The 27,500-nt window shown below is 49.4% G+C and overlaps 1 protein-coding gene across 1 annotated transcript in view; it reads right to left on the minus strand.

Annotated features, from left to right (window-relative positions):
- Positions 1-27,500, minus strand: part of LOC139373934 (cilia- and flagella-associated protein 47-like) — a 106,732-nt gene that overhangs the window by 39,299 nt on the left and 39,933 nt on the right. The window contains exons 33-44 of the mRNA XM_071115019.1: positions 25,990-26,233; positions 25,628-25,725; positions 23,458-23,709; positions 23,088-23,200; positions 15,023-15,182; positions 9,140-9,228; positions 8,942-9,052; positions 5,439-5,601; positions 5,067-5,175; positions 3,724-3,950; positions 1,040-1,181; positions 717-910 (exon numbers count right to left, since the gene is read on the minus strand). Of these exons, the coding sequence (XP_070971120.1) occupies positions 717-910; positions 1,040-1,181; positions 3,724-3,950; positions 5,067-5,175; positions 5,439-5,601; positions 8,942-9,052; positions 9,140-9,228; positions 15,023-15,182; positions 23,088-23,200; positions 23,458-23,709; positions 25,628-25,725; positions 25,990-26,233 (1,902 nt within the window). The remainder of the gene's footprint in view (positions 1-716; positions 911-1,039; positions 1,182-3,723; positions 3,951-5,066; positions 5,176-5,438; positions 5,602-8,941; positions 9,053-9,139; positions 9,229-15,022; positions 15,183-23,087; positions 23,201-23,457; positions 23,710-25,627; positions 25,726-25,989; positions 26,234-27,500) is intronic.

Raw genomic sequence — 27,500 nt, forward strand, 5'->3', positions numbered from 1 at the left:
ACACACCCAACACACACATACACACAACATACACACACACCCAACACACACATACACACAACACACACATGCACACAACATACACAACACACAGCCAACACACACATATAAACAACATACAAACACACCCAGCACACACATACATTCAACACACACATAACATACACACACACCCAACACACACACACACACCCAAAACACACATACACACAACATACACCCAACACACACTCACACCCAACACACACATACACACAACACACACCCAACACACACATACACTCAACACACACATACACACAACACACACCCAACACACACAACATACACACACACCCAACACACACATACACACAACACACACATGCACACAACCAACACACACACCACACACATACACACAACACACACAACACACACATACACCCAACACACAATTCAATTCTTCACCCACTCCAGAGCACAAAGCCTGCCACCTCCACATCTCCTCTTCCTTCTCCTCCTCCTTCCCCTACCCTGTCCCTCATCCTCCTTCCCCTCTCTCCTCTTCCTCCTCCTCCTCCTCCTTTCCCCTCCCCTGTCCCTCCTCCTCCTCCAACTCTCTCCTCCTCCTCCTTCCCCTCTCTCCTCCTCCTCCTCCACCTCTCTCCTCCTTCCCCTCTCTCCTGTCCCTCCTCCTCCTCCTCCTTCTCCTCTGTCTCTCCTCCTCCACCTACCAGAGGGATGTCCTGAGTGACAGACAGGTGAGCGGGCGTGGTGAACTCTAGCTGGGCGTGGTCTCCCTCTGCGGTAACCACGGCTTCCAGCAGGTAGACTCTGATGTCACGCCACGACTGCAGAACCAGCTGGCACCGGAACCGACCGGCCACGTGGGCATGGAACCTCAGTGGTACCATCACCACCTCAGAGTCTGGACAGAGAGGGGAGGGGGATAGGAGTGTATGTCTGTGTGTGTGTGTGTGTGTGTGTGTGTGTGTGTGTGTGTGTGTGTGTGTGTGTGTGTGTGTGTGTGTGTGTGTGTGTGTGTGTGTGTGTGTACCTGTGAGGTTGTCCTGTGTGACCCGTGCGTCCCTGGCCACAGGCAGAGTGATGGTATGAGGCAGGAGGAAGTGTTCCGGTAGAGAAACATTCACACTGTACTCTACCACCTGGGACTGGACAGGACCAGGGACCAGCAGGGACTGGAGGAGAGGAGAGAGACGGTCAGACTGTACTCTACCACCTGGGACTGGACAGGACCAGGGACCAGCAGGGACTGGAGGAGAGGAGAGAGACGGTCAGACTGTACTCTACCACCTGGGACTGGACTGGACCAGGGACCAGCAGGGACTGGAGGAGAGGAGAGAGACGGTCAGACTGTACTCTACCACCTGGGACTGGACTGGACCAGGGACCAGCAGGGACTGGAGGAGAGAGACGGTCAGACTGTACTCTACCACCTGGGACTGGACTGGACCAGGGACCAGCAGGGACTGGAGGAGAGGAGAGAGACAGTCAGACTGTACTCTACCACCTGGGACTGGACAGGACCAGGGACCAGCAGGGACTGGAGGAGAGGAGAGAGACGGTCAGACTGTACTCTACCACCTGGGACTGGACTGGACCAGGGACCAGCAGGGACTGGAGGAGAGGAGAGAGACGGTCAGACTGTACTCTACCACCTGGGACTGGACTGGACCAGGGACCAGCAGGGACTGGAGGAGAGGAGAGAGACGGTCAGACTGTACTCTACCACCTGGGACTGGACTGGACCAGGGACCAGCAGTGACTAGAGGAGAGGAGAGAGACGGTCAGACTGTACTCTACCACCTGGGATTGGACTGGACCAGGGACCAGCAGGGACTAGAGGAGAGGAGAGAGAAGGTCAGACTGTACTCTACCACCTGGGACTGGACTGGACCAGGGACCAGCAGGGACTGGAGGAGAGGAGAGAGACGGTCAGACTGTACTCTACCACCTGGGACTGGACTGGACCAGGGACCAGCAGGGACTGGAGGAGAGGAGAGAGATGGTCAGACTGGACCAGGGACCAGGAGAGACTGGAGGAGAGGAGAGAGATGGTCAGACTGGACCAGGGACCAGCAGGGACTGGAGGAGAGGAGAGAGACGGTCAGACTGTACTCTACCACCTGGGACTGGACAGGACCAGGGACCAGCAGGGACTGGAGGAGAGGAGAGAGACGGTCAGACTGTACTCTACCACCTGGGACTGGACTGGACCAGGGACCAGCAGGGACTGGAGGAGAGAAGAGACGGTCAGACTGTACTCTACCACCTGGGACTGGACTGGACCAGGGACCAGCAGGGACTGGAGGAGAGGAGAGAGACGGTCAGACTGTACTCTACCACCTGGGACTGGACTGGACCAGGGACCAGCAGTGACTAGAGGAGAGGAGAGAGACGGTCAGACTGTACTCTACCACCTGGGATTGGACTGGACCAGGGACCAGCAGGGACTAGAGGAGAGGAGAGAGAAGGTCAGACTGTACTCTACCACCTGGGACTGGACTGGACCAGGGACCAGCAGGGACTGGAGGAGAGGAGAGAGACGGTCAGACTGTACTCTACCACCTGGGACTGGACTGGACCAGGGACCAGCAGGGACTGGAGGAGAGGAGAGAGATGGTCAGACTGGACCAGGGACCAGGAGAGACTGGAGGAGAGGAGAGAGATGGTCAGACTGGACCAGGGACCAGCAGGGACTGGAGGAGAGGAGAGAGACGGTCAGACTGTACTCTACCACCTGGGACTGGACTGGACCAGGGACCAGCAGGGACTGGAGGAGAGGAGAGAGATGGTCAGACTGTACTCTACCACCTGGGACTTGACTGGACCAGGGACCAGCAGGGACTGGAGGAGAGAGACGGTCAGACTGTACTCTACCACCTGGGACTGGACTGGACCAGGGACCAGTAGGGACTAGAGGAGAGGAGAGAGACGGTCAGACTGTACTCTACCACCTGGGATTGGACTGGACCAGGGACCAGCAGGGACTAGAGGAGAGGAGAGAGACGGTCAGACTGTACTCTACCACCTGGGACTGGACTGGACCAGGGACCAGCAGGGACTGGAGGAGAGGAGAGAGACGGTCAGACTGTACTCTACCACCTGGGACTGGACTGGACCAGGGACCAGCAGGGACTGGAGGAGAGAGACGGTCAGACTGTACTCTACCACCTGGGACTGGACTGGACCAGGGACCAGCAGGGACTAGAGGAGAGGAGAGAGATGGTCAGACTGGACCAGGGACCAGGAGAGACTGGAGGAGAGGAGAGAGATGGTCAGACTGGACCAGGGACCAGCAGGGACTGGAGGAGAGGAGAGAGACGGTCAGACTGGACCAGGGACCAGCAGGGACTGGAGGAGAGGAGAGAGACGGTCAGACTGGACTGGACCAGGGACCAGCAGGGACTGGAGGAGAAGAGAGAGACGGTCAGACTGGACCAGGGACCAGGAGGGACTGAAGGAGAGGAGAGAGACGGTCAGACTGGACTGGACCAGAGACCAGCAGGGACTTGAGGAGAGGAGAGAGACGGTCAGACTGGACTGGACCAGGGACCAGGAGGGACTGGAGGAGAGGAGAGAGACGGTCAGACTGGACTGGACCAGGGACCAGCAGGGACAGACAGAGAGAGAGAGCGAGAGACAGAGAGAGAGAGCGAGAGAGAGAAAGAGCTGTCCAGTGTGTGTGTGTCTGTCTCTGTGTGTGTATCTACTGTCTACCTGTGAGGTGGTGAGAGCAGCGGCCGCCACCCCGGCCCGGACGGTGCTGCTGTCCAGAGTGTGTGTGAGGCTGCGCCTCTTCTTCTCCACAGGGCTCATCCTCTGCTGCCCCACTGTGGCCAGCGCCCGCTCCCACAGCCCGTTCACCAGGGGGACACACACCACCTCATCCAGGGTGCTGCCCACGCCGCAACGCAGGTTCACCGCAGGCCTGGGATCAGCACCATCTAGCAGACACACAGGGCATATGGAAACACACACAGGCCTGGGATCAGCACCATCTAGCAGACACACAGGGCATATGGAAACACACACAGGCCTGGGATCAGCACCATCTAGCAGACACACAGGGCATACGGAAACACACACAGGCCTGGGATCAGCACCATCTAGCAGACACACAGGGCATACGGAAACACACACAGGCCTGGGATCAGCACCATATAGCAGACACACAGGGCATACGGAAACACACACAGGCCTGGGATCAGCACCATCTAGCAGACACACAGGGCATACGGAAACACACACAGGCCTGGGATCAGCACCATCTAGCAGACACACAGGGCATACGGAAACACACACAGGCCTGGGATCAGCACCATCTAGCAGACACACAGGGCATACGGAAACACACACAGGCCTGGGATCAGCACCATCTAGCAGACACACAGGGCATACGGAAACACACACAGGCCTGGGATCAGCACCATCTAGCAGACACACAGGGCATACGGAAACACACACAGGCCTGGGATCAGCACCATCTAGCAGACACACAGGGCATACGGAAACACACACAGGCCTGGGATCAGCACCATCTAGCAGACACACAGGGCATACGGAAACACACACAGGCCTGGGATCAGCACCATCTAGCAGACACACAGGGCATACGGAAACACACACAGGCCTGGGATCAGCACCATCTAGCAGACACACAGGGCATACGGAAACACACACAGGCCTGGGATCAGCACCATCTAGCAGACACACAGGGCATACGGAAACACACACAGGCCTGGGATCAGCACCATCTAGCAGACACACAGGGCATACGGAAACACACACAGGCCTGGGATCAGCACCATCTAGCAGACACACAGGGCATATGGAAACACACACAGGCCTGGGATCAGCACCATCTAGCAGACACACAGGGCATATGGAAACACACACAGGCCTGGGATCAGCACCACATCGAAATATTTTTTACGTAGTCAGCTCGGGGGTTCGAACCTGCGACCTTTCGGTTACTGGCCCAACGCTCATTAAAGCTAGGCAACCTGCCGCCTCAGTACAGTCATCATGACTCTGCAGATGTGTTCAGTACCAGTACTCACCAGAGGTGGCGCTGCTAACGTGGACTACATTAGGACTGGGCTTTGTGGTCAGAGGGGAGGACAGGGGAAGATCTGCTGTCCCCTCCACAAGATACACCTGCTCACCAACCTACACCGACAAAACACACACACCTATAATCAACAACACACATTATCCAAGCTAGATTTAAATACAAACAGCACCTGGAAGGAACACCTAAATCATGGCACACACACACACAGACCCACACACAGACCCACACACACACACACACACACACACACACACACACACACACACACACACACACACACACACACACACACACACACACACACACACACACACACACACACACACACACACACACACACACACACGGCCCTGTATACCTGCTGGCTGACTAGCAGGACGGAGCAGTGTCTTTTCCCCAGGTGGAAGGGCAGGTAGTGGAGCTCTATGGTTTCTGTCTGTCCAGCCGCCAGACTCACACTCCTGACAGGACTGAAGAACTCATTCACACCACACTCATCTGCAGGATCACAGTGAAGGTCACTGTCCTCCCACTCACCACAGTCAGTTCCACCATTCAACCTATCTGTAGAAAGACTGATACAGAGACAGAGAGAGACTATTTGCACATCGTTACAACACTCTATATAGACATAATATGACATTTGAAATGTCTATATTATTTTGGAACTTCTGTGAGTGTAATGTTTACTGTTAATTTTATTGTTTATTTCACTTTCGTTTATTATCTACTTCACTTGCTTTGGCAATGTTAACATACGTTTCCCATGCCAATAAAGCCCTTGAATTGAGAGAGCGAGAGCGAGAGCGAGAAAGAGAGAGAGAGAGAGAGAGAGAGAGAGAGCGGAGGGAGAAAGAGGGAGAGAGAGAGAGAAAACAAGAGAGAGAGGGAGGGAGGGAGGGAGGGAGGGAGGGAGGGAGGGAGGGAGGGAGGGAGGGAGGGAGAGGGAGAGAGAGAGAGAGAGAGAGCGGAGGGAGAGAGAGAGAGCGGAGGGAGAAAGAGGGAGAGAGAGAGAGAAAACAAGAGAGAGAGGGAGGGAGGGAGGGAGGGAGGGAGGGAGGGAGGGAGAGGGAGAGAGAGAGAGAGAGAGAGAGAGAGAGAGAGAGAGAGAGAGAGAGAGAGAGAGAGAGAGAGAGGGAGAGGGAAGAGAGAGAAGAGAGGGAGAGGGAAGAGAGGGAAGAGAGGGAAGAGAGGGAGAAGAGAGGGAGAAGAGAGGGATTGGTCACACTTTTCCCTCTAGTCTGTGTAGTACTGCTGTGTATCACGTTGTTACTACACAGACATAAGAGTTACAGGGTATGAATATGGAACTATCTATAATCCATTGAACATTACTGCAGAAGAGAGCAAGGATTTTGCAGCAACAAACAATGTGATTTACAAAAACATCATTGAATTTGCAGTACGGATATGTCCAAACACAAAGCTAACTGTTTTAAACAGAATGAGATTCCTTCTCATGGAAACTCATACTTACATCTGCAGTAAGTCTTTGAAGATGCCCTTGATGTAGGAAGTAAAGAGAAACACAAGATGTGTGTGTGTGTGTGTGTGTGTGTGTGTGTGTGTGTGTGTGTGTGTGTGTGTGTGTGTGTGTGTGTGTATATGCGTGTGTGTGTGTGTGTGTGTGTGTGTGTGTGTGTGTTAGTCCTCTCTTTAATGATCTAACAGAGAACAGACTCCAGAGATTTGGGCTACCTCTGCCTGTGAAGTGTAAACACACACATGACATAGACATATACACACACACACACACACACACACACACACACTCCCCTACGTAACAGAACAAGTGTAGTCTGGAAAAGTACATATCTATGTACGGCAGTCAGTGAGTGTCTCTGATTGTTTCTATGTATGTGGCACAGCAGTCTAAGGCACAGCATCTCAGTGCTAGAGGTGTCACTACAGACCCTGGTTTGATTCCAGGCTGTATCACAATCGGCAGTGATTGGGAGTCCCATAGGACGGCGCACAATTGGCCCAGCGTCGTCCGGGTTCGGCCGGTGTAGGCCAGCGTCGTCCGGGTTTGGCCGGTGTAGGCCAGCGTCGTCCGGGTTCGGCCGGTGTAGGCCAGCGTCGTCCGGGTTTGGCCGGTGTAGGCCAGCGTCGTCCGGGTTTGGCCGGTGTAGGCCAGCGTCGTCCGGGTTTGGCCGGTGTAGGCCAGTGTCGTCCGGGTTTGGCCGGTGTAGGCCGTCATTGTAAATAAGACTTTGTTCTTAACTGACTAGTTAAATAAAGGTTAAACAGAGAGAGAGATCAGCGCCACAGGTAACTTCCACAAAGCTGTGAACGATTAGAGAGACAAGGCTAGAAGAGCCTTCTATGCCATCAATAGGAACATAAATTCAACATACCAAGGGCCTCTCGGGTGGCGCAGTCTAGGGCACTGCATCACAGCGCTAGCTGTGCCACCAGAGACGCCCAGGGTCTGTCGCAACCGTACACGACCAGGAGGTCCGTGGGGCGAAGCACAATTGGCCTAGCGTCGTCCGGGTTAGGGAGGGTTTGGCCGGTAGGGATATCCTTGTCTCATCACGCACAAGTGACTCCTGTGGAGGGCCGGGCGCAGTGCACGCTAACCAAGGTTGCCAGGTGCACGGTGTTTCCTCTGACACAGTGGTGCGGCTGGCTTCCGTGTTGGATGCGCGCTGTGTTAAGAAGCAGTGCAGCTTGGTTGGGTTGTGTTTCGGAGGACGCATGACTTTCAACCTTCGTCTCTCCCGAGAGTTGTAGCGATGAGACAAGATAGTAGCTACTTAACAATTGGATACCATGAAATTGGAAAGAAAAAAGGGGGTAAAATTTAAAAACAAATAAAACATTTAATTCGACATACCAATTAGGATATGGCAAAAAATACTGGAATCAGTTATAACACCCATTACCCTTTATGGTTGTGAGGTCTGGGGTCCGCTCACCAACCAAGAATTCACAAAATGGTGTATCTAATTATCAAAATTCAGAAAAGAGCCGTTAAATTCTACAACCACCTAAAAGGAAGCGATTCCCAAACCTTCCATAACAAAGCCTTCACCTACAGAGAGATGAAACTGGAGAAGAGTCCCCTAAGCAAGTTGGTCCTGGGGCTCTGTTCACAAACACAAACACACCCTACAGAGCCCCAGGACAGCAACACAATTAGACCCAACCAAATCATGAGAAAACAAAAAAGCTAATTACTTGACACGTAGGAAATAATTAACATAAAAACAGAGTGTACAGACTCAGTGAGCAGCTTAATGAGAGAGTGAGAGAAACTCAGTGAGCAGAGCCTTGCTATTGAGAAAGGCCGCCGTAGGCAGACATGGCTCTCAAGAGAAGACAGGCTATGTGCACACTGCCCACAAAATGAGGTGGAAACTGTGGTGCACTTCCTAACCTCCTTCCCAATGTATGACCATATTAGAGAGACATATTTCCCTCAGATTACACAGATCCATAAAGAATTCAAAAACAATTCACATTTTGATAAACATGTATATTGGGTGAAATACCACAGTGTGCCATCACAACAGCAATATTTACCATTCTAAATACAACCCATATTTATGTTTATTTATTTTCCCTTTTGTACATTAACCATTTGCATTATAACACTGTATATAGACATAATGACATTTGAAATATATATTATTACTGTGAGTGTAATGTTTACTTTTAATTTATTATTAAAAGCGACAGAGAGAGAGAGAGAGAGAGAGAGAGAGAGAGAGAGAGAGAGAGAGAGAGACAGATGTGTGTGTGTGTGTGTGCATATTAACACTAATCTAGTGAAAGGGACAGAGTGAAGGGATGTGTTTGAGGTTGCGTGTGTGTGTGTGTGTGTGTGTGTGTGTGTGTGTGTGTGTGTGTGTTAACCTGGTGTTGTTGTCTGAGCTTGGGTTGGTCCTAAAGGAGAACTGTTGAATGAGGCTCTCCTGACTCTTCTCCACCTGCAGCATGTTGGCTTTAGACTCTACCAACACCACCCTGACAAACACACATAGGACAGGGGTAATTTACACACACACACACACACACACACACACACACACACACACACACACACACACACACCTGAACGTGGCATCCTTGCTGAAAGGGTTTTTTACTTTAAGTTGGAGCTCCTTCAGCTGGTAACATGGAGATGTACACTTCACTATCCCCTGGATGGAGACACAGAGAGAGAGACAGAGAGAGAGAGAGAGAGAGAGACAGAGAGAGAGACAGAGAGAGAGGGAGAGAGAGACAGAGAGAGAGGGAGAGGCAGAGAGAGAGACAGAGAGAGAGAGAGAGGCAGAGAGAGAGACAGAGAGAGGCAGAGAGAGAGGGAGAGAGAGACAGAGAGAGAGGGAGAGGCAGAGAGAGAGACAGAGAGAGAGAGAGGCAGAGAGAGAGACAGAGAGAGGCAGAGAGAGACAGAGAGAGGCAGAAAGGGAGACAGAGAGAGAGCGAGAGAGAGAGACAGAGAGAGACAGAGGGAGGGATGGAGAGAGGGAGGAGGGAGAGAGAGGGGGGGGGGTAAACACAAAGACATTGTACAACTCAGTAACAGTCATTCAGCAGGCACCATGATGTAAGAGGACATGCAGCGTCCACACCATAGAAATAGAAATAGAACCATTTCCTGTGCTGCTGATACATTGTGCTGCCATGGGAACAGTGAATGGTGAACCCCTGTCTGCCCAGAGGACAAGCTGTTCTGGAGGGTGTCCCAAATTATACCCTGTTCCATATGCAGTGCACTACTTTTGACCAGGGCCCATCGGGAAATAGGGTGCCATTTGAGACGCACCACCCTGGTCTCTATAGAAAGTAAAGTAGTGTAGGCACTGCCTGAGTCACTGTTCTATTGGCAACTGAACAAAGGGTTCACAACAACGGCGCCGCAGAAGGGGCAGACGGAGCGGTCTCCTGGTCAGGCTCGTTCCCGAGTATACTACTCGCCAATATCCAGTCTCTTGACAACAAGGTAGATGAAATTCCAGCAAGGGTTGCTTTCCAGAGAGACATCAGAGATTGTAACATTCTCACGAGTTTCCCGAAAAAAATTCTCTCTCGGGATAGGTTGTCGGAATCAGTTCAGCCACCGGGCTTCTCCATGCATCGCGCCGACAGAGATAAACTCCTCCCTGGGAAGAGGAAGGGTGGAGGTGTATGCTTCATGATTAACGACTCATGGTGTAATCATAACAACATACAGGATCTCAAGTCCTTCTGCTCACACGACCTAGAATTCCTTACTATCAAATGCCGGCCATATTATCTCCCAAGAGACTTCTCGTCAGTTATCGTTACAGCTGTGTACATTCCCTCTCAAGCAGACACCAAGACGCCCCTCAAAGAACTTCACTGGACTCTATGTAAATTGGAAACCATATATCCTGAGGCTGCATTTATTGTAGCTGATTTTTTTTAACAAAGCACATTTGAGAACAAGGCTCCCTAAATTCTATCAGCATATTGATTGCACTACGCGCGGGTGTAATACACTGGATCACTGCTACTCTAACTTCCACGATGCATACAAAGCCCTCCCCCGCTTTCCCTTCAGCAAATCCGACCACGACTCTATCTTGCTCCTACTGTCTTATAGGCAGAAACTCAAACAGGATGTACCAGTAACTAGAACCATTCAGCGCTGGTCTGACCAATCGAAATCCACGCTTCAAGAGTGTTTTGATCATGAGGACTGGGATATGTTCCGGTCAGCCTCAGACAACAACAGACAAGTTTATAAAGATTCGATGTAAAGATGCTCTCCATCCAACCTCACTGAGCTCGAGCTGTTTTGCAAGGAGGAATGGGAAAAAATGTCAGTCTCTCGATGTGCAAAACTGATAGAGACATACCCCAAGCGACTTACAGCTGTAATCGCAGCAAAAGGTGGCGCTACAAAGTATTAACTTAAGCGGGCTGAATAATTTTGCACGCCCAATTTTTCAGTTTTTGATTTGTTAAAAAAGTTTGAAATATCCAATAAATGTCGTTCCACTTCATGATTGTGTCCCACTTGTTGTTGATTCTTCACAAAAAAATACAGTTTTATATCTTTATGTTTGAAGCCTGAAATGTGGCAAAACGTCGCAAAGTTCAAGGGGGCCGAATACTTTCGCAAGGCACTGTAAATTACTACCGCCCCGTAGCACTCACAACTGTCATTATGAAGTGCTTTGTGAGACTAGTCAAGGATCGTATCACCTCCACCTTACCGGAAACCCTAGACCCACTTCAGTTTGCATACCGCCCCAACAGGTCCACAGACGATGCAATCGCCATCACATTGCACACTGCCTTATCCCAACTGGACAAGAGGAATACCTATGTAAGAATGCTGTTCATTGACTACAGCTCAGCATTCAACACCATAGTTCCCTCCAAGCTCATCATCAAGCTAGAGGTCCTGGGTCTCAACCCTGCCGTGTGCAATTGGGTCCTGGACTTTCTGACGGGCCGCCCCCAGGTGGTGAAGGTAGGAAACAACATCTCCACTTCGCTGACCCTCAACACTGGGGCCCCACAAGGGTGGGTGCTCATCCCCCTCCTGTTCTCCCTGTTCAACCACGACTACGTGGCCATGCACGCCTCCAACTCAATCATAAAGTTTACAGATGACACAACAGTAGTGGGCTTGATTACCAACAACGACGAGACAGCCTACAGGGGGGAGGTGAGGGAACTCGGAGTGTGGTGTCAGGAAAACAACCTCTCACTCAACGTCAACAAAACAAAGGAGATAATCGTGTACTTCAGGAAACAGCAGAGGGAGCACCCCCTATCCACATCGAAGGGGCCGCAGTGGAGAAGGGGCCGCAGTGGAAAGTTTTAAGGCGTACACATCACAGACAAACTGAAATGGTCCACCCACACAGATAGTGTGGTGAAGAAGGCGCAACAGCACCTCTTCAACTTCAGGAGGCTGAAGAAATTTGGCTTGTCACCTAAAACCCTGACAAACCTTTGCAGATGCACAATTGAGAGTATCCTGTCGAGCTGTATCACAGCCTGGTACGGCAACTGCACCGCTCTCCAGAGGGTGGTGCGTTCTGCACAACGCATCACCGAGGGCAAACTACCTGCCCTCCATGACACCTACAGCACCCGATGTCACAGGAAGGCCAAAAAGATCATCAAAGACAACAACCACCCGAGCCACTGCTGGTTCACCCCGCTATCATCCAGAAGGTGAGGTCAGTGCAGGTGCACCAAAGCTGGGACCAAGAGACTGAAAAACAGCTTCTATCTCAAGGCCATCCGATTGGTTAAACAGCCATCACTAACTCAGAGAGGCTGCTGCCTACATTGAGACCCAATCACTGGCCACTTTAATAAAGACACTTTAATACATGTTACATATCTTACATTTCATATCATTGTTTATACTGTATTTTATACACCTTGCTTATGCCGCTCGGCCATCGCTCATCCGTATATTTATATGTACATATTCTCATTCACTCCTTTGGGTTTGTGTGTATTAATTAGGTAGTTGTTAGGGAATTGTTAGATTACTTGTTAGATATTACTGCACGGTCGGAACTAGAAGCACAAGCATTTTGCTACACTCACATTAACATCTGTTTACAATGTGTATGTGACCAATAAAATGTGATTTCATTCAGGACAACAAATGATTGTGAGGTGTTAAATACATAGTGAGTTATTGTGAGATGTTATATTCATAGTGAGTTATTGTGAGTTGTTATATACATAGTGAGTTATTGTGAGTTGTTATATTCATAGCGAGTTATTGTGAGTTGTTATAAACAGTTGAAGTCGGAAGTTTACATACACCTTAGCCAAATACATTTAAACTCAGTTTTTTCACAATTCCTGACATTAGGTTGTTTTAGGTTAGTTAGGATCACCACTTTATTTTAAGAATGTGAAATGTCAGAATAATAGTAGAGAGAGTTATTTATTTCACTTTTAATTTATTTCATCACATTCCCAGTGGGTCAGAAGTTTACATACACTCAATTAGTATTTGGTAGCATTGCCTTTAAATTGTTTAACTTGGGTCAAACGTGTCGGGTAGCCTTCCACAAGCTTGTGGCCCATTCCTCCTGACAAAGCTGGTGTAACTGAGTCAGGTTTGTAGGCCTCATTCCTCCTGACAGAGCTGGTGTAACTGAGTCAGGTTTGTAGGCCTCATTCCTCCTGACAAAGCTGGTGTAACTGAGTCAGGTTTGTAGGCCTCATTCCTCCTGACAGAGCTGGTGTAACTGAGTCAGGTTTGTAGGCCTCATTCCTCCTGACAGAGCTGATGTAACGGAGTCAGGTTTGTAGGCCTCATTCCTCCTGACAGAGCTGATGTAACGGAGTCAGGTTTGTAGGCCCCATTCCTCCTGACAAAGCTGGTGTAACTGAGTCAGGTTTGTAGGCCTAATTCCTCCTGAAAGAGCTGGTGTAACTGAGTCAGGTTTGTAGGCCTCATTCCTCCTGACAAAGCTGGTGTAACTGAGTCAGGTTTGTAGGCCTCATTCCTCCTGACAAAGCTGGTGTAACTGAGTCAGGTTTGTAGGCCTCATTCCTCCTGACAGAGCTGGTGTAACTGAGTCAGGTTTGTAGGCCTCATTCCTCCTGACAGAGCTGGTGTAACTGAGTCAGGTTTGTAGGCCTCATTCCTCCTGACAGAGCTGGTGTAACTGAGTCAGGTTTGTAGGCCTCATTCCTCCTGACAGAGCTGGTGTAACTGAGTCAGGTTTGTAGGCCTCATTCCTCCTGACAGAGCTGGTGTAACTGAGTCAGGTTTGTGGGCTTCCCTGTTCGCACACACTTTTTCAGTTCTGCCCACAAATTTTCTATAGGATTGAGGTCAGGGCTTTGTGATGGCCACTCCAATACCTTGACTTTGTTGTCCTTAAGCCATTTTGCCACAACTTTGGAAGTATGCTTGGGGTCATTGTCCATTTGGAAGACCCATTTGCGACCAAGCTTTAACTTCCTGACTGATGTCTTGAGATGTTGCTTCAATATATCCACATAATTTTCCTTCCTCGTGATGACATCTATTTTGTGAAGTGCACCAGTCCCTCCTGCAGCAAATTACCCCCACAATATGATGCTGCCACCTTCGTGCTTCACGGTTGGGATGGTGTTCTTCGGCTTGCAAGCCCTTTTTCCTCCAAACATAACGATGGTCATTTTGGCCAAACAGTTCTATTTTTGTTTCATCAGACCAGAAGACATTTCTCCAAAAAGTACGATCTTTGTCCCCATGTGCAGTAGTCTGTCTTTTTTTATGGTGGTTTTGGAGCAGTGGCTTCTTCCTTCCTTTATGGTGGTTTTGGAGCAGTGGCTTCTTTCTTCCTTTATGGTGGTTTTGGAGCAGTGGCTTCTTCCTTCCTTTATGGTGGTTTTGGAGCAGTGGCTTCTTTCTTCCTTTATGGTGGTTTTGGAGCAGTGGCTTCTTTCTTCCTTGCTGAGCGGCCTTTCAGGTTGTGTCGATATACGACTCGTTTTACTGTGGATATAGATACTTTTGTACCTGTTTCCTTCAGAATCTTTCAAATTTAAAAAAATATATTTTACCCCCTTTTCTCCCCAATTTCGTGGTATCCATTGTTAGTAATTACTGTCTTGTCTCATTGCTACAACTCCCGTACGGGCTCGGGAGAGACGAAGGTCGAAAGCCATGCGTCCTCCGAAACACAACCCAACCAAGCCGCACTGCTTCTTAACACAGCGCACCTCCAACCCAGAAGCCAGCCGCACCAATGTGTCGGAGGAAACACCGTACACCTGGCTACCTTGGTTAGCGCGCGCTGCGCCCGGCCTGCCACAGGAGTCGCTGGTGCGCGATGAGACAAGGATATCCCTACCGGCCAAACCCTCCCTAAGCTGGACGACGCTAGGCCAATTGTGCGTCGCCCCACGGATCTCCCGGTCGCGGCCGGCTGCGACAGAGCCTGGTGTGTGTGTGTGTGTGTGTATGTGTGTGTGTGTGTGCATACTCACGCTGGGGGTGATGTGTGTGACCTGGGTCTTGAGGCTGAAGGCCAGAGTGGCTCCAGAGGGACTGACTGAGGAGGCAGAGCGTGATGTCAGCAGTAGCACCGCCTCCATTGGCCTCAGGAAGGAACAGGAGTACTGCACAGTCACCTCCACACAACGTCCCCTAGTGGAGAGGAGGACAGAGTGTAAGGCTCAACTATAAGGTGGGGGCAGGGACGGGGAAAGCCATGGGATCAATGGAAGACCAGTCAAGACACTGAACACCAGTTGAGAAGACAGGCAGCCAGTTAACTCTAATACAGTTAGACAGAGCCAGGAAAGACAGAGAAAGACAGAGCCAGGATAGACAGAGAAAGACAGAGCCAGGATAGACAGAGAAAGACAGAACCAGGATAGAGAGAGAAAGACAGAACCAGGACAGAGAGAGAAAGACAGAGCCAGGACAGACAGAGAAAGACAGAGCCAGGATAGAGAGAGAAAGACAGAGCCAGGATAGAGAGAGAAAGACAGAGCCAGGATAGAGAGAGAAAGACAGAGCCAGGATAGACAGAGAAAGACAGAGCCAGGATAGACAGAGAAAGACAGAGCCAGGACAGAGAGAGAAAGACAGAACCAGGATAGACAGAGAAAGACAGAGCCAGGATAAACAGAGAAAGACAGAGAGAGGACAGACAGAGAAAGACAGAGCCAGGACAGAGAGAGAAAGACAGTGGCTGTGTCTGAATGCCCATACTTGCATTCTAAATAACATACATTTTGGGTACATGAAAACAGAACCTTTATAGTATATGACATTTAAATAATGTAGTATAGTTTAAATGCCAGGATGTTATACTCATTTAGATGTTTCATCCAGAATTCCCTGCACACTATTATGTAAAATAATCCTCTTTCCAGACACGTGTTTCACAGCAGCTGATAATCAGATAAATTGATGCGTTGTACCAAAATGAACGAATGGCGGGAATCAACACAGATGACACATCATCAGTATGGATGAGCCTAGTATGTTGACATTTGTTGATTACTGCATTAGATTTGACTATACAGTACATTCTAAATAGTACGCAGTATGATTGCTACACAGTATGTAGTTTTAGCAAGTAGTAGACCAGACAGATTTCAGACAGAAGAGATGGGAAATGATCTTCATCTAACAAGGTAACTGAGCAGAACAGCTTCTGGAGGACTGGGGTGAGGAACACTGCTGTCCTACAGGGATAGGGGTTAGGGGTTATGGATAGGGATTATGGGTTAGGGGTTATGGATAGGGGTTATGGATTAGGGGTTAGGGGTTATGGATAGGGGTTATGGATTAGGGGTTAGGGGTTATGGATAGGGGTTATGGATTAGGGGTTATGGATAGGGGTTATGGATTAGGGGTTATGGATAGGGGTTATGGGTTATGGATAGGGGTTATGGGTTATGGATAGGGGTTATGGTTAGGGGTTATGGATAGGGGTTATGGGTTAGGGGTTAGGGGTTATGGTTAGGGGATAGGGGTTATGGATAGGGGTTATGGTTAGGGGTTATGGTTAGGGGTTATGGATAGGGGTTATGGGTTAGGGGTTAGGGGTTATGGTTAGGGGTTATGGTTAGGGGTTAGGGGTTATGGTTAGGGGTTATGGTTAGGGGTTAGGGGTTATGGTTAGGGGTTATGGATAGGGGTTATGGTTAGGGGCTATGGATAGGGGTTATGGTTAGGGGTTATGGTTAGGGGTTATGGTTAGGGGTTATGGATAGGGGTTATGGTTAGGGGTTAGGGGTTATGGATAGGGGTTATGGTTAGGGGTTATGGTTAGGGGTTAGGGGTTATGGATAGGGGTTATGGTTAGGGGTTAGGGGTTATGGATAGGGGTTATGGATAGGGAATATGGTTAGGGGTTATGGATAGGGGTTATGGTTAGGGGTTATGGTTAGGGGTTATGGATAGGGGTTAGGGTTAGGGGTTATGGATAGGGGTTATGGATAGGGGTTATGGTTAGGAGTTATGGATAGGGGTTATGGAGAGGGGTTATGGATAGGGGTTATGGTTAGGGGTTATGGGTTATGGATAGGGGTTAGGGGTTATGGTTAGGGGTTAAGGGTTATGGATAGGGATTATGGTTAGGGGTTATGGTTAGGGGATATGGTTAGGGGATAGGGGTTATGGTTAAGGGTTATGGTTAGGGGTTATGGTTAGGGGTTATGGATAGGGGTTATGGATAGGGGTTAGGGTTAGGGGTTATGGGTTATGGATAGGGGTTATGGTTAGGGGTTAAGGGTTATGGATAGGGATTATGGTTAGGGGTTATGGTTAGGGGATATGGTTAGGGGAGATGGTTAGGGGTTATGGTTAGGGGTTATGGTTAGGGGTTAGGGGTTATGGTTAGGGGTTAGGGGTTATGGTTAGGGGATATGGTTAGGGGTTATGGGTTATGGTTAGGGGTTGTGGTTAGGGGTTAGGGGTTATGGTTAGGGGTTATGGTTAGGGGATATGGTTAGGGGATATGGTTAGGGGTTAGGGGTTATGGTTAGGGGTTAGGGGTTATGGTTAGGGGATATGGTTAGGGGTTATGGTTAGGGGTTAGGGGTTATGGTTAGGGGATATGGTTAGGGGTTATGGGTTATGGTTATGGGTTATGGATAGGGGTTAGGGGTTATGGTTAGGGGTTATGGTTAGGGGATATGGTTAGGGGATATGGTTAGGGGAGATGGTTAGGGGTTATGGTTAGGGGTTATGGTTAGGGGTTAGGGGTTAGGGGTTATGGTTAGGGGTTATGGTTAGGGGATATGGTTAGGGGTTATGGGTTATGGTTAGGGGTTATGGTTAGGGGATATGGTTAGGGGTTATGGTTAGGGGATATGGTTAGGGGTTATGGTTAGGGGTTATGGTTAGGGGTTATGGTTAGGGGTTATAGATAGGGGTTAGGGGTTATGGTTAGGGGTTAGGGGTTATGGTTAGGGGTTATGGTTAGGGGTTAGGGGTTATGGTTAGGAGATATGGTTAGGGGTTATGGTTAGGGGTTATGGTTAGGGGTTAGGAGTTATGGTTAGGGGTTATGGTTAGGGGATATGGTTAGGGGTTATGGTTAGGGGTTATGGTTAGGGGATATGGTTATGGGTTATGGTTAGGGGTTATGGTTAGGGGTTATGGTTAGGGGTTATGGTTAGGGGTTAGGGGTTATGGTTAGGGGTTATGATTTGGGGTTATGGTTAGGGGTTATGTTTAGCGGTTATGGTTAGGGGTTATGGGTAGGGGTTATGGTTATGGTTAGGGGTTATGGTTAGGGGTTACGGGTAGGGTTATGGGTTAGAGGTTACGGGTAGGGGTTATGGTTAGGGGTTACGGGTAGGGGTTACGGGTAGGGGTTATGGTTAGGGGTTACGGGTAGGGGTAGGGGTTAGGGGTTACGGGTAGGGGTTATGGTTAGGGGTTATGGATAGGGGTTATGGTTAGGGGTTATGGTTAGGGGATAGGGGTTATGGTTAAGGGTTATGGTTAGGGGTTATGATTAGGGGTTATGGATAGGGGTTATGGTTAGGGGTTATGGGTTATGGGTTAGGGGTTATGGTTAGGGGTTAAGGGTTATGGATAGGGATTATGGTTAGGGATATGGTTAGGGGTTATGGGTTATGGATAGGGGTTAGGGGTTATGGTTAGGGGTTATGGTTAGGGGTTATGGTTAGGGGATATGGTTAGGGGTTATGGTTAGGGGTTATGGTTAGGGGTTATGGTTAGGGGTTATGGTTAGGGGTTAGGGGTTATGGTTAGGGGTTATGATTTGGGGTTATGGTTAGGGGTTATGTTTAGCGGTTATGGTTAGGGGTTATGGGTAGGGGTTATGGTTATGGTTAGGGGTTATGGTTAGGGGTTACGGGTAGGGTTATGGGTTAGAGGTTACGGGTAGGGGTTATGGTTAGGGGTTACGGGTAGGGGTTACGGGTAGGGGTTATGGTTAGGGGTTACGGGTAGGGGTAGGGGTTACGGGTTACGGGTAGGGGTTATGGTTAGGGGTTATGGATAGGGGTTATGGTTAGGGGTTATGGTTAGGGGATATGGTTAGGGGAGATGGTTAGGGGTTATGGTTAGGGGTTATGGTTAGGGGTTAGGGGTTAGGGGTAATGGTTAGGGGTTATGGTTAGGGGATATGGTTAGGGGTTATGGGTTATGGTTAGGGGTTATGGTTAGGGGATATGGTTAGGGGTTATGGTTAGGGGATATGGTTAGGGGTTATGGTTAGGGGTTATGGTTAGGGGTTATGGTTAGGGGTTATAGATAGGGGTTAGGGGTTATGGTTAGGGGTTAGGGGTTATGGTTAGGGGTTATGGTTAGGGTTTAGGGTTTATGGTTAGGAGATATGGTTAGGGGTTATGGTTAGGGGTTATGGTTAGGGGTTAGGAGTTATGGTTAGGGGTTATGGTTAGGGGATATGGTTAGGGGTTATGGTTAGGGGTTATGGTTAGGGGATATGGTTAGGGGTTATGGTTCGGGGTTATGGTTAGGGGTTATGGTTAGGGGTTATGGTTAGGGGTTAGGGGTTATGGTTAGGGGTTATGATTTGGGGTTATGGTTAGGGGTTATGTTTAGCGGTTATGGTTAGGGGTTATGGGTAGGGGTTATGGTTATGGTTAGGGGTTATGGTTAGGGGTTACGGGTAGGGTTATGGGTTAGAGGTTACGGGTAGGGGTTATGGTTAGGGGTTACGGGTAGGGGTTACGGGTAGGGGTTATGGTTAGGGGTTACGGGTAGGGGTAGGGGTTAGGGGTTACGGGTAGGGGTTATGGTTAGGGGTTATGGATAGGGGTTATGGTTAGGGGTTATGGTTAGGGGATAGGGGTTATGGTTAAGGGTTATGGTTAGGGGTTATGATTAGGGGTTATGGATAGGGGTTATGGTTAGGGGTTATGGGTTATGGGTTAGGGGTTATGGTTAGGGGTTAAGGGTTATGGATAGGGATTATGGTTAGGGATATGGTTAGGGGTTATGGGTTATGGATAGGGGTTAGGGGTTATGGTTAGGGGTTATGGTTAGGGGTTATGGTTAGGGGATATGGTTAGGGGTTATGGTTAGGGGTTATGGTTAGGGGTTATGGTTAGGGGTTAGGGGTTATGGTTAGGGGTTATGATTTGGGGTTATGGTTAGGGGTTATGTTTAGCGGTTATGGTTAGGGGTTATGGGTAGGGGTTATGGTTATGGTTAGGGGTTATGGTTAGGGGTTACGGGTAGGGTTATGGGTTAGAGGTTACGGGTAGGGGTTATGGTTAGGGGTTACGGGTAGGGGTTACGGGTAGGGGTTATGGTTAGGGGTTACGGGTAGGGGTAGGGGTTAGGGGTTACGGGTAGGGGTTATGGTTAGGGGTTATGGATAGGGGTTATGGTTAGGGGTTATGGTTAGGGGATAGGGGTTATGGTTAAGGGTTATGGTTAGGGGTTATGGTTAGGGGTTATGGATAGGGGTTATGGTTAGGGGTTATGGGTTATGGGTAGGGGTTAGGGGTTATGGTTAGGGGTTAGGGGTTATGGTTAGGGGTTATGGTTAGGGGTTAGGGGTTATGGTTAGGAGATATGGTTAGGGGTTATGGTTAGGGGTTATGGTTAGGGGTTAGGAGTTATGGTTAGGGGTTATGGTTAGGGGATATGGTTAGGGGTTATGGTTAGGGGTTATGGTTAGGGGATATGGTTAGGGGTTATGGTTCGGGGTTATGGTTAGGGGTTATGGTTAGGGGTTATGGTTAGGGGTTAGGGGTTATGGTTAGGGGTTATGATTTGGGGTTATGGTTAGGGGTTATGTTTAGCGGTTATGGTTAGGGGTTATGGGTAGGGGTTATGGTTATGGTTAGGGGTTATGGTTAGGGGTTACGGGTAGGGTTATGGGTTAGAGGTTACGGGTAGGGGTTATGGTTAGGGGTTACGGGTAGGGGTTACGGGTAGGGGTTATGGTTAGGGGTTACGGGTAGGGGTAGGGGTTAGGGGTTACGGGTAGGGGTTATGGTTAGGGGTTATGGATAGGGGTTATGGTTAGGGGTTATGGTTAGGGGATAGGGGTTATGGTTAAGGGTTATGGTTAGGGGTTATGATTAGGGGTTATGGATAGGGGTTATGGTTAGGGGTTATGGGTTATGGGTTAGGGGTTATGGTTAGGGGTTAAGGGTTATGGATAGGGATTATGGTTAGGGATATGGTTAGGGGTTATGGGTTATGGATAGGGGTTAGGGGTTATGGTTAGGGGTTATGGTTAGGGGTTATGGTTAGGGGATATGGTTAGGGGTTATGGTTAGGGGTTATGGTTAGGGGTTATGGTTAGGGGTTAGGGGTTATGGTTAGGGGTTATGATTTGGGGTTATGGTTAGGGGTTATGTTTAGCGGTTATGGTTAGGGGTTATGGGTAGGGGTTATGGTTATGGTTAGGGGTTATGGTTAGGGGTTACGGGTAGGGTTATGGGTTAGAGGTTACGGGTAGGGGTTATGGTTAGGGGTTACGGGTAGGGGTTACGGGTAGGGGTTATGGTTAGGGGTTACGGGTAGGGGTAGGGGTTAGGGGTTACGGGTAGGGGTTATGGTTAGGGGTTATGGATAGGGGTTATGGTTAGGGGTTATGGTTAGGGGATAGGGGTTATGGTTAAGGGTTATGGTTAGGGGTTATGGTTAGGGGTTATGGATAGGGGTTATGGTTAGGGGTTATGGGTTATGGGTAGGGGTTAGGGGTTATGGTTAGGGGTTAAGGGTTATGGATAGGGATTATGGCTAGGGATATGGTTAGGGGTTATGGGTTATGGATAGGGGTTAGGGGTTATGGTTAGGGGTTATGGTTAGGGGATTTGGTTAGGGGATATGGTTAGGGGAGATGGTTAGGGGTTATGGTTAGGGGTTATGGTTAGGGGATATGGTTAGGGGTTATGGGTTATGGTTAGGGGTTATGGTTAGGGGATATGGTTAGGGGTTATGGTTAGGGGTTATGGTTAGGGGTTATGGGTTATGGTTAGGGGTTATGGTTAGGGGTTAGGGGTTATGGTTAGGGGTTATGGTTAGGAGATATGGTTAGGGGTTATGGTTAGGGGTTATGGTTAGGGGTTAGGAGTTATGGTTAGGGGTTATGGTTAGGGGATATGGTTAGGGGTTATGGTTAGGGGTTATGGTTAGGGGTTAGGGGTTATGGTTAGGGGTTATGATTTGGGGTTATGGTTAGGGGTTATGTTTAGCGGTTATGGTTAGGGGTGATGGGTAGGGGTTATGGTTATGGTTAGGGGTTATGGTTAGGGGTTACGGGTAGGAATTATGGGTTAGAGGTTACAGGTAGGGGTTACGGGTAGGGGTTATGGTTAGGGGTTACGGGTAGGGGTTACGGTAGAGGTTATGGTTAGGGGTTACGGGTAGGGGTAGGGGTTAGGGGTTACGGGTAGGGGTTATGGTTAGGGGTTACGGGTAGGGGTAGGGGTTAGGGGTAGGGGTTAGGGGTTACGGGTTAGAGGTTAAGGGTAGGAGTTATGTGTTAGGGGTTAAGGGTTAGGGGTAGGGGGTACGGTTAGGGGTTAGGGGTAGGGGTTAGGGGTTACGGGTAGGGGTTATGGTTAGGGGTTACGGGTAGGGGTTATGGTTAGGGGTTACGGGTAGAGGTTAGGGGTTACGGGTTAAGGGTAGGGTTTGGGGTTATGGGTTATGGAGGAGGGGTAGAGGTTAAGGGTTAGGCGTTATGGGTAGGGGTTACGGGTAGGGGTTAGGGGTTATGGTTAGGGGTTACGGGTTATGGTTAGGGGTTACGGGTTACGGGTAGGAGTTACGGGTAATGGTTGGGGGTTATGGGTAGGGGTTATGGGTAGGGGTTAGGGGTTATGGGTAGGGGTTATGGGTAGGGGTTAGGGGTTACGGGTATGGGTTAGGGGCTAGGGGCTAGGGGTTATGGTTAGGGGTAGGGGTTATGGTTAGGGGTTAAGGGTTATGGTTAGGGGTTATGGGTAGGGGTTAAGGGTTATGGTTAGGGGTTATGGTTAGGGGTTAAGGGTTATGGTTAGGGGTTATGGGTAGGGGTTACGGGTTACGGGTAGGGGTTAAGGGTTATGGGTAGGGGTCAGAGATAGAAGGGCTTACTTAGGAGGGATGGTGATGGAAGCTCCTTGGGGCAAGGAGAAATGATGGGCCTCCTTCCCTACGATGGAGGCATGGTAGAACATCGCTCTGGAGGACGGGCTCTTCAGACGCACCTGGAGCACACACACACACACACACACACACACACACACACACACACACACACACACACACACACACACACACACACACACACACACACACACACACACACACACACACACACACACACAGGCTGTAAGACAGGGTTACCCAGGGCTAGTGCTGTGTGATGGAGAGAGAGACCTGCCTGCTTGGTGAAGGTGTGATACAGGCTGTAAGACAGGGTTACACAGGGCTAGTGCTGTGTGATGGAGAGAGAGAGACCTGCCTGTTTGGTGAAGGTGTGGTGCAGGCTGCCAGACAGAGTGATGGTTCTCCTGGGAAGGTACTGGGGCAGCGTCTCATACAGGTAAACACACAGCATCAACATCAGAACAGGGTTCGAGTCTGACAGCTCTGTGGGCTGGATGTCTATGTCCAGGCAGAGCAGTGTGAAGGCCTGGCTGAGGATGATACTGTTGTGGAGGTTCTGTTCCAGGCGGCTGATGCTGGTGTACATCCTCTGGAGATGACTGGGGATCTGAGGGACCGGAGAGACCAGAGGGGGGGGGACAGTCAACACTGGGCCAGTTTCCCAGACACAGATTAAGCCTTATCTGCTACCACAGTCAGACGAATCAAAACCAGTCGAGTTTAGATGAGTCTAGATTTACTGACAATTTCCCACAGAGTAGACGAGGACAAGAGTTGACCAGGAATAGGAGGAGAGAACACAGTATCATCACTCTGTACTGGTACCCCCTGTATATAGCCTCCACATTGACTCTGTACCCCCTGTATATAGCCTCCACATTGACTCTGTACCAGTACCCCCTGTATATAGCCTCCACATTGACTCTGTACCAGTACCCCCTGTATATAGCCTCCACATTGACTCTGTACCAGTACCCCCTGTATATAGCCTCCACATTGACTCTGTACCCCCTGTATATAGCCTCCACATTGACTCTGTACCCCCTGTATATAGCCTCCACATTGACTCTGTACCCCCTGTATATAGCCTCCACATTGACTCTGTACCAGTACCCTCTGTATATAGCCTCCACATTGACTCTGCACCGGTACCCCCTGTATATAGCCTCCACATTGACTCTGCACCGGTACCCCCTGTATATAGCCTCCACATAGACTCTGTATCGGTACCCCCTGTATATAGCCTCCACATTGACTCTGTACCAGTACAGAGTATATAGCCTCCACATTGACTCTGTACCAGTACCCCCTGTATATAGCCTCCACATTGACTCTGTATCGGTACCCCCTGTATATAGCCTCCACATTGACTCTGTACCAGTACAGAGTATATAGCCTCCACATTGACTCTGTACCAGTACCCCCTGTATATAGCCTCCACATTGACTCTGTACTGGTACCCTCTGTATATAGCCTCCACATTGACTCTGTACCAGTACCCCCTGTATATAGCCTCCACATTGACTCTGTACCAGTACCCCCTGTATATAGCCTCCACATTGACTCTGTACCAGTACCCCCTGTATATAGCCTCCACATTGACTCTGTACCGGTACCCCCTGTATAAAGCCTCCACATTGACTCTGTACTGGTACCCTCTGTATATAGCCTCCACATTGACTCTGTACCAGTACCCCCTGTATAAAGCCTCCACATTGACTCTGTACTGGTACCCTCTGTATATAGCCTCCACATTGACTCTGTACCAGTACCCCCTGTATATAGCCTCCACATTGACTCTGTACCGGTACCCCCTGTATATAGCCTCCACATTGACTCTGTACCAGTACCCCCTGTATATAGCCTCCACATTGACTCTGTACCAGTACCCCCTGTATATAGCCTCCACATTGACTCTGTACCGGTACCACCTGTATATAGCCTCCACATTGACTCTGTACCAGTACCACCTGTATATAGCCTCCACATTGACTCTGTACCAGTACCCCCTGTATATAGCCTCCACATTGACTCTGTACCAGTACCCCCTGTATATAGCCTCCACATTGACTCTGTACCAGTACCCCCTGTATATAGCCTCCACATTGACTCTGTACCAGTACCACCTGTATATAGCCTCCACATTGACTCTGTACCAGTACCCCCTGTATATAGCCTCCACATTGACTCTGTACCAGTACCCCCTGTATATAGCCTCCACATTGACTCTGTACCAGTACCCCCTGTATATAGCCTCCACATTGACTCTGTACCAGTACCCCCTGTATATAGCCTCCACATTGACTCTGTACCAGTACCCCCTGTATATAGCCTCCACATTGACTCTGTACCAGTACCCCCTGTATATAGCCTCCACATTGACTCTGTACCGGTACCCCCTGTATATAGCCTCCACATTGACTCTGTACCAGTACCCCCTGTATATAGCCTCCACATCTTCTTAAAGCATCGTTGGTTATTGTCGTATTGTGACAAGTAACATTTGATTTGACACAGGCCCGTACCAGAAAGGGACAGTAGGCAGCCAGCACAGCAGCCAGAACCAGGCCGTCTGCCAGGTCCAGGTCAAAGTTCACCACCCAGCGGGCTGATGGGACGTCTCCTGGTTAAAGAGCAGAATATAGGTAACAGAAGAGTTATGGATGTCTCTTTGGATCTGTCTCTGTCTCTACCTCTGTCAATCTCTGTCTCTACCTCTGTCAATCTCTGTCTCTATCTCTCTGTCTCTACCTCTGTCAATCTCTGTCTCTACCTTTGTCAATCTCTGTCTCTACCTCCCTGTCTCGACCTCTGTCAATCTCTGTCTCTACCTCTCTCTCTCTACCTCCCTGTCTCTACCTCTCTGTCTCTACCTCCCTGTCTCTACCTCCCTGTCTCTTCCTCAACACCCCCCTCCTACCTGTAGAGGTGAGTGGGCTCCAGACGGTAGTCCTCATGCTGTGGTAGTGCAGGTTGAGCCAGGTGAGTAGCCTCCTCTCCCAGGTGGAGTAGACGTTAGAGGTCAGGGGCTTTGGGTCTATCCTGGGGACCTGATGCTCCATGCTGCCACTATCACAGCTCTGGAGGCCCAGGGACAAGGGACCCTCTGTCACCCGCGGCAGGACTAGCACCTGGGGAGGAAGGGACAGACAGACAGACACAGATACATTCCTCAGACTGCTGATCAGGACACAGAGGGAGAGAGAGAGAGAGAGAGAGAGAGAGAGAGAAAGAGATATAGAGAGAGACCGAGAGAGAGACAGAGAGAGATTTGTGACCTGTTGCCACAAGAAAAGGGCAACCAGTGAAGAACAAACACCATTGTAAATACAACCCATATTTATGTTTATTTATTTTCCCTTTTGTACTTTAACTTTTGCACATTGTTACAACACTGTATGTATATATACAGTGGGGCAAAAAAAGTATTTAGTCAGCCACCAATTGTGCAAGTTCTCCCACTTAAAAAGATGAGAGAGGCCTGTAATTGTCATCATAGGCACACTTCAACTATGACGGACAAAATGAGGAAAAACATCCAGAAAATCACATTGTAGGATTTTTAATGAATGTATTTGCAAATTATGGTGGAAAATAAGTATTTGGTCACCTACAAACAAGCAAGATTTCTGGCTCTCACAGACCTGTAACTTCTTCTTTAAGAGGCTCCTCTGTCCTCCACTCGTTACCTGTATTAATGGCACCTTTTTGAACTTGCTATCAGTATAAAAGACACCTGCCCACAACCTCAAACAGTCACACTCCAAACTCCACTATGGCCAAGACCAAAGAACTGTCAAAGGACAGCAGAAACAAAATTGTAGACCTGCACCAGGCTGGGAAGACTGAATCTGCAATAGATAAGCAGCTTGGTTGGAAATTATTAGGAAATGGAAGAATTATTAGGAAATGGAAGACATACAAGACCACTGATAATTTCCCTCGATCTGGGGCTCCACGCAAGATCTCACCCCGTGGGGTCAAAATGATCACAAAAATCCCAGAACCACACGGGGGGACCTAGTGAATGACCTGCAGAGAGCTGGGACCAAAGTAACAAAGCCTACCATCAGTAACACACTACGCCGCCAGGGACTCAAATCCTGCAGTGCCAGACGTGTCCCCCTGCTTAAGCCAGTACATGTCCAGGCCCGTCTGAAGTTTGCTAGAGAGCATTTGGATGATCCAGAAGAAGATTGGGAGAATGTCATATGGTCAGATGAAACCTAAATATAACTTTTTGGTAAAAACTCAACTCGTCGTGTTTGGAGGACAAAGAATGCTGAGTTGCATCCAAAGAACATCATACCTACTGTGAAACATGGGGGTGGAAACATCATGCTTTGGGGCTGTTTTTCTGCAAAGGGACCAGGACGACTGATCCGTGTAAAGGAAAGA

Source organism: Oncorhynchus clarkii, chromosome 18, assembly GCF_045791955.1.
Source record: "Oncorhynchus clarkii lewisi isolate Uvic-CL-2024 chromosome 18, UVic_Ocla_1.0, whole genome shotgun sequence".
In the NCBI taxonomy this organism is placed as follows: domain Eukaryota; kingdom Metazoa; phylum Chordata; class Actinopteri; order Salmoniformes; family Salmonidae; genus Oncorhynchus; species Oncorhynchus clarkii.